The sequence below is a fragment of the Zeus faber genome (genome assembly GCF_960531495.2).
Source record: "Zeus faber genome assembly, chromosome: 1".
Lineage (NCBI taxonomy): Eukaryota > Metazoa > Chordata > Actinopteri > Zeiformes > Zeidae > Zeus > Zeus faber.
In genome coordinates this window covers 59,277,942-59,290,441 of record NC_137193.1, presented here as the reverse complement: position 1 = coordinate 59,290,441, position 12,500 = coordinate 59,277,942, and the positions used below count along the sequence as shown (strand labels likewise).

The window sequence follows — 12,500 nt, the reverse complement described above, 5'->3', positions numbered from 1 at the left end:
TCTGTTATTGTAGCAGTTACAAACATTTGAAAATTAGATCTGAGATTGGTACTTTGGAGTTCGACATAATTATTAAAAAAAAGAAACTCCAAGATCTCAATCAGAGGTCCTGTATTTGCAGTGTTCACTTCAACGATCACCGGTTATTGGAGCAATAATTCGAATTTTGTTATCATTAAAAAATAATTCAGTCAGGCCAACGGTGTGAGTTTTCGCTTCGACGACTTAAACATGCAAATAATTTATTATTTCGATTAAGATTCACACAATATCACGGATACAATTTTCAGAAGATCGTAAGGCCTATGTGTTTTTTTTTCTCTCGCATCGATTATGATTACAGGGGGGGCTTGATGGACTCGCTCTTTCTGCATTATTGGGTTTTATTTTATTTTTTTTTTTTAACAAACTTTTATATTCCTACTGCTGCCTTCTGCCACATTTGATGGCTGATTTATTTAGAGTGAAGGGACAATCTGATGTATTTACGCACAAAGCAGCCCCATGCATATCACACAAATCCATATGCATAATAAAGATGATGTAACACAAATATGTGTAAAAAAAATAAATGAACATGAAGACACATACTTTGATACGAGCCAGTGTGTTTATCTTCCATGTGCATTGTTCTGCACACTGTCCTCGCCAGAAAGAGGAGCGTGTGAGTGGGTTTGGTTTAATTGACGCTCACTAGAAACGAGGATCAGCCTCCATCTACCGGCGCAGTCCTCCGCCTCTCTGGCTGTGCGCGGTGCGTGTTTCCCGGGCTTAACGCGTCTTCGCACGGCCTCAGGTAAGAGCGCTTCGATCCCTTATTTGAACAAAAGAGCCGCAGATGAAGCCGTTTGGAAAACGAACATTTCTGGGGGAAACGCAACGGGGTGAAAGTGAGAAAACAATGGGGCGTGAGCCAGGATTTCGCTTTGGATAAATTTAGGCTGCGGAGAAATGTTGGTCACGTTTGAGATCAATGTGAAATTTGAAAAATAAACAAATAAATACATAAAATAAAATAATGACACGTCGGTTACAATTATAAAATGAAAATAAAATGCTGGTAAAATGGAAACTGAACCAGTCAGCAGTTAGGTAGTTATTTATTTATTTGTATTCAAAGCCATCAGTGAGATAGAAAAAATAAATAAAAACAAAAATAAAAAAACCTTTAAACGAATAATAAATCAGGTTCGTTTACTCGTTGGAGGTAATCGAAAATTGAAACAATTCGCTAAATTATTTGTGAGCTCTTATTCATTGCAAAACAACAATGTCACGTGAATACAAATTTTTTTTTACAGTCGCCTAAATTAGAAGGTCAATTTTTCGCAGCTTTTTAAATTATCACATTGACAAATAAACATGTGAGATAAATCCCAGTGGATAAATAAAGTTTTTTTTATTGTAGTTGATATAAACTTAAAAAAAAAAATGTATGTAGTGTGAGCTGCAGAAAAGGCTATGGGCCAGATATAATTATCAAAAGGCTTTCCCCCTCAATTCCTCCCGAACATCACACAGGCACCGGGAGAAGCGTGCGCGTTTACTGACAAATTGCTGAGCCCTTCTTTACTCAAGTGAAATGTCATCGCTGGAGGCAACGGGGAGACAGTGGAGTGCGGAACGCGCTGTTTTTCCATGGCAATGTGCATGCAATGGTGGATGTCTTTATCTCTGGTATTAAACGGTGCCAAGCGCTTTATTGTTGCCTAATTTGTTGTGCCGCTTGAGTTCCGCGAAATAAAATTTGAAAATGCACAATCGGACGCGCAACGATAAGATGCGTCCGGCATCAAATGGATCATTAGAGGCACCTACTCCGCAGGCGCCTCCTGGAAAGAAGCCCGATGCGTCGTTCTGTCCACTGCACTGACAGAGCGCAAATTAACTTTCTCTGCTTTAGACCATGGCATCGGTCCACCACTCGTCCAGGCTCTGGGAGATGTGGTCCAGGGTTGTCCCCCAATTAAAGGCAACACCACTGGAGGAGAGGTGGGGGTGTGTGGGGGTGTGTGGGGGTGTGGGTGGAGGGGTGCAGATGAACATGTAGCCTGGAGATGATTGGTGTTGGCCAAAGAATCCGCACCTGCAACTCCACTGAGCTTTGAGTAAATCTATTAGTGGGACCCAAGCAGGAGTCGGGCCTGTTTTTTTGGTTGGCTTGTTCCTTATACATGATCTTAATTCTTTGTCCGGTCGCTATGTGTGGGGAGGCCTTATATGCAGTTTACATCTTCATATTAACATTGGGTTGTTCTTCCACGCCCTCCTCGCCCCATAAAGGCTCCGTGACAGTATTTGCTTCTGGGGGGACACCGCACAGGCCTTAAAAATAAATCCTCAAATGGGGAATTGTGAGTTTCGAATAGACACAAGGTGTGTGGCACGAGTCAGATATGACATCATCTACATCGGATTAAAAAAACAAAACAAAAACAACTTCAATTTCGTTCAAAGATTAACCACGTCTGGGACTGAGCTCAATGCTGAACACCACACGTTTGTTTTCGTAAGAAATGAATTAGAGGAATATTTGTTTGATAGATACTCGCTGTGGGCACTGTGCAGGTAACGCCATAGAAGTAGAATCCCTTTAAATGATTTTCAATTGTCCTCGTCATCATATTATAAGATAAAAAATAATAATCCCACAGCTTTAAAGTGGAAATGTAACCATCCTCCGCCCCAATATTTAATCACTAATTGGTGCCTGCCCCGCCCCAAACTCCAACCACGCACACACACACGCATGCACACACACACACACGCACACACGCACACACACACACACACACACACACACACACACACACACACACACATACGCACTCACACACACGCGTGCGCACGCACACTTGGGTTATTATAATAAAAACACGTTAAACCGGGAACTGAGATGCGCATTTTTAATAATGCAATATCAGGTCAATAATATCAAGTATTAATTACATCATAACATCGGGGTACATCGCCAGGCTGTACTCACAGTTAAACTGTCCACAAAACACCAAGAGGGACATTTTCTTTATATTCCTTCCACAGTCCACAAGGGAGTTTCGCCCGAAATCAACGTAATTGTCTTTCTTAGATCCCACGATTTCTTAAAAAAATACATAAGAAGGCCTATAAATAAATGGAAATAAATCACGGGCCCTCATATCGGCCTAGAATGGTATCTGCACATCAGCTGCTTCTAACACCGCGTCTTCCATGTTCACTTCATGCAAAGTGACTTTAAGACACATTATATTAACTATATATGCAAATAAGTAATGAAAACGTCAATACCGAGGAGTATCCTGGTGCTCCACGGCCGCTCAACCAGGGAGGTTCGCGGGGAGAGTGACAGCTCTTTGTTAGTGGATAGGAGCCACTGATGGAGGGAGGGAGGAACTCCTCCTACCAAATTATTCAGACTGGGCAGGCTCTGCTCTCCTCACAAATAGGACACGGCTCCCACATCCACGCAGTCCCAACCTGACCTCCGAGCACACGGAGCCCTAACGGGAGACAAAAAAAAAAAAAAAAAAAAAAAAAAACACCCCAAAAAAAATAAATAATAATAATTTAAAAAAAAAAAGAGAATCACAGAAACCAAACTTCTTGCCGCATTTGAGGTTTGGTTACTCGCTGGTGCCGCCACAGCAGCCGTCGCATCGTTTGGACTATACGTTTTCTTTTTTCCTTTTTACTTTTTTTGGAGACATTGACGAGAGGAAGAGGAGGAGGAGGAGGAGGAGGAAGAAGTGAAGCCGCTTCCCCGAACCCCTCTTCTCCCAACCCTCATTTTCTTCCCTTCGATTTTTTTTTTTTCTTCTTCCATTTCTCCCTGCAGTGTGTGCGTGTGTGCGTGTGTGCGTGTGTGTGTGTGTGTGTCCCCCGCCCCCCTCCCTTCATTGCTCCCTCCGTGGAGGTGGTCGCGTCCGTGGGTGTGTGCACGTGTATATGGAAGTGGTGGGCTGCAAGGCAGAGGCAGCCACTTGCACGTTGCGTCCGGGACCCGGAGCCATGCTTTTCCACGGGATCTCCGGGGATCACATCCAAGGGATCATGGAGGAGATGGAAAGGAGGTCCAAGACGGACTCGCGCCTGGCGAAGGGCATGCAGCTCAACGGCAGAGAAGCGGTAAGAGCGAGCGCCCGGCCGCGCGTCGACCCACGGCCGGGGAGAAAATTGGGGGGAAGGACCCCGTAGTCGCAAGGAAAACGGTGGATCGACCAATAAGGCTTCTGCCAAATAACAAAATAGGCCGTTTAACAACAAGTCCAAGCTAAGAGGTTGTTTCTTATTGACGCTGCGTATCTTCCGCATTCTTTTTTTTAATACGTTCAGATTAGACCTGCATTTCCTGTGCAACACTATATTCAGTTTGTTGCACCAACAAAACTCTTAATTTATAGCATGAAGATATTTGCTCGATTGTATGTATCTGTATCATGAATCCGTTTAGAGTTAGGCCGATTTGATTTTAAAATGTTTTGCTTTATGGCCGGAAAATACAATAATTAAAATAATTAGTAGGGCAGACAGCCATATATTTATATTTTATTGGACAAGAGATGTCTTGGAAAAATACGCTTACTACAAAAACATCAATATCATAATAATTCTAATAATGATAATAATGATAATATTATTAATAATAGTAATAATAATAATAATAATAATAATAATAATAATAATAATAATAACAACAACAACAATCACCATAATAATAATAATAATTAGTATTATTGTTATAATAATAATAATAATTATTATAATAATAACAATAATGATAATAATAATAATAACAATCACCATAATAATAATAATTAGTATTATTATTTTATACCGTGATTCACTATTTAGGCAAGTAAAAACATGTCATTCATTTCATTCCTCGCAATGACAATTAAGAATTAACTGGACTACAATTGGGTTACATGCAAACTTACATATTACAAATGCCTAACAATTAACAACTATTAAAATATGTTATCGTGAATATGTGATTTATTTTCTTATAATGGGGCTTATGCACACACAAAGCACAGAGTTCCTCCACAAAGGCCTTCAGTTAGTTGTTTCCTCAGACACAAATACACACACACACGCACTCACACACACACACACACACACACACACACACACACACACACACATATATATATCATGATGTGAGCTTAAGAAGACTCCCACTTGACCTCCTCCATGCATGTCTCCCTTCTCCCCCCACCAGACCATGCCCTCCATGGGCCCGGAGAAGCCCGCTCTGTGTGCCGGCTGCGGGGGCAAGATCTCGGACAGATATTACCTCCTGGCCGTGGACAAACAGTGGCACCTGCGCTGCCTCAAGTGCTGTGAATGTAAACTAGCGCTGGAGTCCGAGCTGACGTGTTTCGCCAAGGACGGAAGTATTTACTGCAAAGAGGATTATTACAGGTAAGAAAAATGAAGGTTAGGCGACTTCCTGTCAAATACATTGGGACTGAATACCGAGGGGTCATGTCACCCCCATAAACATGTGCTTACAAACACACAAACACATACTCACACGCGTTTGGGCCTGCGTAATACACATGCACTTTGCACATGCATGTGCATGCAGTGATAAATGATTGCGAAATGAAAGTATTTTTTCTTCTGAAAAACTGATTTGTACCAATATTCACAGTCTCCATTTTAAGAAGCACAAAATAGGGATTAAAACTGTCCCCAAAAATGCGACTGTTTATTACAGACCCTACCTATTGTGTATGTCAATATTTTTCATAATCTTTGCTTTTTTTCTTTTGCTTCTTTGGACATTTTACTCTTGACGTATGGAATCAAATCCCTTTTATGTATAGGTAAACTTGACCAATAAAACCTGATTCAGAGAAAAACACATTTGTTTGGCCGAAGACCGTTTGCTCTTTTTATTATAGGACACCGGCTAGGCCAATCAAATTGGCTGACAGGTCCTATGGTCCTTTAAATACACACATAATAGGAAACACGATGAGGAAATAATAGGGATAATGTTGGGGGGAAAAAAATCCTTGAGCTCAAAACTGTGTCGTGCAAACTCTCCAGTTTGGAGTCCGGTGTTTCTGCATTGCACAACACTTTTTGGGGGTGTCCCTTGACGCGCGGTGTCCTTGTTTCAGAAGGTTCTCCGTGCAGAGGTGCGCGCGCTGCCACCTGGGCATTTCCGCCTCGGAGATGGTGATGCGCGCGCGCGACTCGGTGTACCACCTGAGCTGCTTCACGTGCACCACGTGCAGCAAGACGCTGAGCACCGGGGACCACTTCGGCATGAAGGACAGCCTGGTGTACTGCCGCGCCCACTTCGAGAGCCTGGTGCAGGGGGACTACCACCCGCAGCTCAGCTACGCCGAGCTGGCGGCCAAGGGCCCCGGCGGCGGCGGCGGCGGCGGCCAAGGCGGCGGGGGCCTCAGCCTGCCCTACTTCAACGGCACCGGCGGCACGGCGCAGAAGGGCCGGCCGCGGAAGAGGAAGAGCCCGGCCATGGGGATGGACATAGGCGGCTACGGCACAGGTGAGGCGGCCACGGCCACGGCCGCGGCCACGGCCCACGCGATTGGGCGGCGGCCGCCACAGGTAGGTCACGTGGGTTTATAAGTACGTGACCTGGCCTCCCCCAAGTTAATTAAATGGTGATTCAACACTATAAAAATATTACATTGGAGCCACTGGTTTCACGTAAAAAAAAAAACAATATATATATATATATATCTTTATTTCTTTAATGCTATAGGCTTATATATGTTTTATATTTCCCGCACCTCAAAGTTTATTCTTACACTCTCGATTTTAAGTGGAAGAAACCTTAAAAAAATAAGCATTACAAATTAAAAGGAACCAATGACTCATTTTTTTTCCAGTAAAAGGAAACCAAAACAAACCAAATCCAAACATAGGCCCATCATAGGAGTTTATGGGCCTATTTTCCCCAATTCCTTAAACTCAAAGCTAGACACAGATATAATATGCGTAAAATACGACATATAAAACTACATCTAATATACTACATTTATTCCTCGACATTTTCAGCAGATCCTCACAGGCGATGGCTCCGGGCCGCTCGGTGAGGGCCTGCAGGGCTTGCGTGGATAACGCCGTTTTTTATTTTCATTTATTTCCCGCGGAGCTCCGGTGATCGAAACGTGACCCCGATCGACCTCTGTAATTCGGAGCGATTTTTCAGGTCCAAATGGATAAAGGACTCGGGGCGCGCGGGCGTGATCGCCCCCGTGATCGCGATCGCAAAAGGCGTTGTTATCAAATCGTACAGCGCTGTTTTCTCCCCTTCCTCGTTCCGTTTTGTTTCCCCACTTTCTCCCCACCCCCCCCCCCAAAAAAAAAAAAACGGAGGTCAATTCGAAGCCACAGTTAATTTTATTTTTATTTCACGGTGTCCGAGCTCGGATCCCCCCCCCGCCCCCCCCCCCGCTGCGCCCCTTTTGTTGTTGCTTTTTAAAGAATGAGCGCGCGCTTGAGAAAGTTTGTGATTGTGGCCTTGCGCTCCGCGCGCCCTCTGAATGGGAGGAATAAGGCTAAATCTGCCCGTTAATTGTTCTGCGCTAATTGGAGGCGACGTCGGAATCCCCGTTTCCAGCCCATTCTCAGGGACAAGGGAGGCACCGCCACACTGAGGCCATTGTGCGGTCGAATAAATTAATTTTCTTAAGTGCTATTTTCGGTTGTACGACTAAATAAAACACAACACCGATGTAACGTTTATAATGGATTGACCGCTCCCTCAAAACACGAGTTATGGTGTGATGACTGTATTGAGTCGGAATCGAAAACCACACAATAAAACAAAACAAAACGGAATACGACGCGATAGAAAATAACAACATTAAATAGAATAGAGCTGCACCCACCACAGGCCTAATTGATATGAGTTTGATCCCTTTCCCCCCTCAAAGAAAAAAAAAAAATAAAAAAGGTTCGCAGTTCAGGAGGCACAGACAACAAACCGGCCTCTCAGCTCATCTCACGGAGCTGCACGTTCAGAATTGAACGATGATTTATCTGTTTTGTTGCACGTTTCCCGGTCGCCGTCTTCTAAACGACCCGGGCGCGGACACTGGGCGAGTTGTCGCCCCGCAATTCCGAAATCTGTCCCTCTGCCGTCGTCGCACCTTCGCGCAATTATGCAGGGTGGACCAAACGCCGAAGCAGAGCACGTTAATTGTGACGTTAACGCGGCTGGAGCCCACGCAGGGAGGCTTGGTGTTCACGTCTGCAGCGCCCCCTGGTGGCGGAGAGGAAACAGCATCACGACTCAAAACGACCCAACCTAATAAAAACATAAAAAAAAAAAAAAACATATACACACACCAACACTGTTACTTAAACTATTATAGAAAAAAAAAAAACAATATAATATGAATATGTAATTATTGAGTACGAATTTCACAAAACATTTATCCAGCGCCACTTGAATAGGTAAAAAAAAAAAAAAAAAAAAAAAATCGTTTTCAGTTAATTATTGGAACGAAAAAGCAGCGGATCGTTAAACCCTGACCCTCCCTCGTCTGCAGCGTCACACATCCATCTACTTCACATGTGAAGTATAATTTATCCTCCATCTCCGTCGGGGCTTTTATTTTTGTCATTTGAAGAACGCGTTTTGGACGCATTCGCGTGTGAACGCACAGCTTTCACCGTTTTATTCACGCGAAGCGCAGATAGAGAGCGCTTCTTTAAACACGCGCTGCGTTCAGCATAGAAACGACACCATCGGAGGGAATTGCGTATAAATATATTTGCAGTCCCAATACGAGCCTGATATTAATCGAATAAACCCTCCGAAATCATTTGAATCACTCGTGTTCAACAGTTGGTCACATGGCTTATTAAGCAGCTTCTCCGTTTACTGGAGGCCGATTTGGTTTGATTTAGGCCCATGCATTTAAATAATTATTCATCTATTTGAATAATGCAAACATGCTTTCTGCAACCACAGATGCAACGATACAAGTTTACAATGTTTGGTTTCCGTCCAATTTTATTTGCCTGTATTAATTTTACGTGTGTTTCACATAATGAGCTCTTAAAAAAAACAAGGACCAATAGACAAAATATTCAGCGTGTAGTTTGTAGGAGTCTTAGCAGTAGTTGAGGTTCATCATCTTGTGCTTATTTAAGGAGAAAGGCTATTAGAGTATAATCGTATCATGGAAACCTTTGTGTCCATGCTGTAGGCTGCGTATTTTTTTTTATTTTGTATGCTGCAAGACAAATAGTTCAGTAAAAAAATAAATAAATCAATTTCATGAATTCATTAAATCCATTGTCCTTAAATTATACGTTTCTTCAGAAAATTACATGTAAAGGCTTTGATTTAAAAAAGAAATAGTTTTGATACAATAGTAAAGAATTATTTCTGAAAGTATAATATATTTGTAAAGTAGAAAACAATTGTGATAAATAATGTTACTGTTTAACTTTATTAAAGTAAATCCAATAGATGTGGAACGAATTTTAGAATTTCTCTACTTCTATCTTTTTTTAACTTCTTTGACACACAGTATATCTAAATCTACCCTTAAACCCCCCTTTGATAATTTAGAGGTTTTGTCCTATTTATTTTCTGAACCTCTGCTCTGCACGCCCCCCCCCCCCCAGGCTGTAATGAGAACGATGCGGACCACCTGGACCGGGACCAGCAGGCCTACCCCCCCTCACAGAAGACCAAGCGCATGCGGACCTCCTTCAAGCACCATCAGCTGAGGACCATGAAATCTTACTTCGCCATCAACCACAACCCCGATGCCAAGGACCTCAAGCAGCTGGCCCAGAAAACAGGCCTCACCAAGAGAGTTCTGCAGGTAAGCAGCGCCCCATTCCCCCAAAACGATCTGTGCCCCCCCTCCCCATCTTCATCCTCCTCCCACCTGACTCCAAAACCTCCATCCGAGCCATGCCTTTTTCATTGATTCGTTTTTTTTCTTTCGGTTTTGTTCGGTTGGTCCGTTTAGTCATTCGGGCACGAGAGTTTTCCTATCCAAACATTTGTAGAATTTTAGATGTTGTCATTTTGGCAGAGGTTTTGGGGAACTAAATTAGTAAATTAGTATTTTTATTTCCGTGCTCTGGAGCGGCAGAGACTAGTTTAAATCGAAGCTGATTTTTTGATATCACGGTGTAGCCGTACAACAGGAGCGCACATGAGTTTTTGATCTGTGGTAAAAAACCACGAGGTGGACACTAATCTAATCACCACAGATTAGAATTTCTAAAGGATAATTGCATCACTCTGCTTTTTAAATCCATATTGTGTGCAGTGTTCAGGAACTAAATGGTCCTATTTATCTGCCCCTTAAGCCCCAAATAATGATGAAAGATTGATCTTTACATACTAAGATTAGGGCATCTTGCTCATCTGATAAACTGTGATTCAAACCTTGATACATTAAGTATTGCATTTTGATTTGATACTTTTATTTCTTAAAAAAACAACAACAACCGCAATCTCTACATAAACAAAAGAAGTAAAAGCCACACTGGGATTGGTTTGCAGGTTTGGTTCCAAAACGCAAGAGCCAAATTCAGAAGGAACGTTTTGCGACAGGAGAATGGAGGTGTTGATAAGGCTGATGGCACCTCTCTCCCTCCACCCTCGTCCGACAGTGGGGCGCTGACCCCTCCCTCCAGCGCCGCCACGCTAACAGACCTGACAAACCCCTCTATCACTGTAGTGACCTCCGTCACCTCTAGTTTGGACAGCCATGATTCGGGGAGCCCTTCACAAACTACCTTGACAAATCTTTTCTAACTAGCTATCCCTAGGAGACTCTTTTTTTTCTTCTTTTTTTTTTCTTTCCATTTTTTGGGGGGGGGGTTAATTATATTTTTATTTTTATTTTTTTCCATTTTTTTTTCCTTTGCCCTCAATTTTCATTTAATTTTTCCAAAGCGACACCTTTAAAGCATCCAGTGACAGCTCCTTTGGAACAAAGAGTGCAGTGCTGTACACACGTATAAGAACAACGACAGCAAGAAACAGCAGCGGCCACATTAAAAACACCCGGAAATAATATTAATGTGTAGCATTTGCAGCTGCTCGGCAGCAGGATTCATGGACGAGGACATTTCCAAGTGGATGGCACTAGAAAATTCTACACCGGAGAAATTCATTGGACAATGGCCCCTACAAATCTGATTTGGAAAAGTAGATATTTGTATTTCACCAAATGTATTTGTACATTTTATTTGAAATATAAAATGATCCCATCAAGTCTATTATAAATTACAAAACAAATATATATTCTTTTTTGCCCCAATAAATCTGTATTTGTATGAGCTATGTCAGCACTATCCAATTAAAAGCCTCGTAATTTTCCTTTTTTTCCCTTTCTGTTTTTGGAATAATTTGGAAAATCCCAATCATAGAATGTTTCGTAATGGGGCGATTTACAGTAAATAAGGCTTTAATATTTCTAGAATGTCTGTGAGGCAAAGTGGGGTGGCGTTGGATATTGAAATATTACACGAAAGGTCATATATAGAGATGGCTGTTATGGCCATTAGACGCTAAAGCGACATGCTAAATCAACCTCTCGACTGTGAGAATTAGAGAAAGAGCAAAGTCCTCGATCTGTGCAGTGGTAACTGTTCGACATGTCACACGCTCATTCTGAAATTCTAGAAGTTTGTTTGGCTATTAGAAATCGGCGAGATCAATTAAAAAAAAAAAACAAAAAAAAAAACGGAGATCGATTGGTCGGACCTGTTGTAATTGATTGTTTTTTCCTCGATGAGCACTTTTACAGATTTGTTGGCCGCATAGTTTAACAACAGTCGAGCGGATCCGTTATTGCCCATGGAATTAAATTGCACGGTGACAATACACTGCCCAGCAAAAAGTGCATTATTGTTTTTACCATGTTGCTCAGGGTAACAATGTGATTTTTTAAAAAGGGGAAAGGGGGGGGGGGTGTGATATGTGGTGGTGGTGGTGGGGGTTTAACGTAAAGAGGTCACCGTCACCAAGGGAATTCGTAGAGCTGACACGAGAACATTGAAAGGGACCTCGGATAGCCAGGGAGGGAAATCACCATCTCATGTCTTCTCCTTTTTTTTTTTCTTTTTTTTTTCTTTTTAGGCCATATTTATACTTTCCTTATAACACTTGCCACTGAACAGACCAAAAAGAAAACACACACACACACACACACACACACACACACACACACACACACACACACACACACACAAACAACCAACAACACGTGTCTTCTGGCTGAAAGATAGAGATGAGGAAGAAAGGAAGGGCAAAAGTTTCCAACGGTGGGATGGTGGGGTGGGGTGGGGGGGATACATTTCATTGTCAGCGTCCCGGTTTGTTCTGCTGTAGAGCAAAGCGGTCGCTCTAGGTCTGCTCGCTGGAGCGGACGCCTAACTCAGTTCGACTATGTGCCTTACGCTATAACCTTGGAGAAAGTTTGTGAAAATCAGGATCTCTGTGTTCTTTGTTAACTGATTCACATCCTTTTGACGCC

The 12,500-nt window shown here is 42.6% G+C and overlaps 1 protein-coding gene across 2 annotated transcripts in view; it reads left to right on the top strand.

Annotated features, from left to right (window-relative positions):
* Positions 1-3,945: 3,945 nt before the first annotated feature.
* The window catches only part of lhx9 (LIM homeobox 9), a gene marked incomplete at both ends in the record, with an annotated part of 9,455 nt that continues 900 nt past the window's right edge, over positions 3,946-12,500 (top strand). The window contains 5 exons of one of the 2 annotated variants that reach the window (XM_080017783.1): positions 3,946-4,125; positions 5,222-5,424; positions 6,132-6,523; positions 9,625-9,827; positions 10,520-10,774. In XM_080017783.1, the coding sequence (XP_079873909.1) occupies positions 3,946-4,125; positions 5,222-5,424; positions 6,132-6,523; positions 9,625-9,827; positions 10,520-10,774 (1,233 nt within the window). Of the gene's footprint in view, positions 4,126-5,221; positions 5,425-6,131; positions 6,524-9,624; positions 9,828-10,519; positions 10,775-12,500 lie in introns of those variants that run through there. The other variant, XM_080017784.1, reaches the window with a different exon arrangement.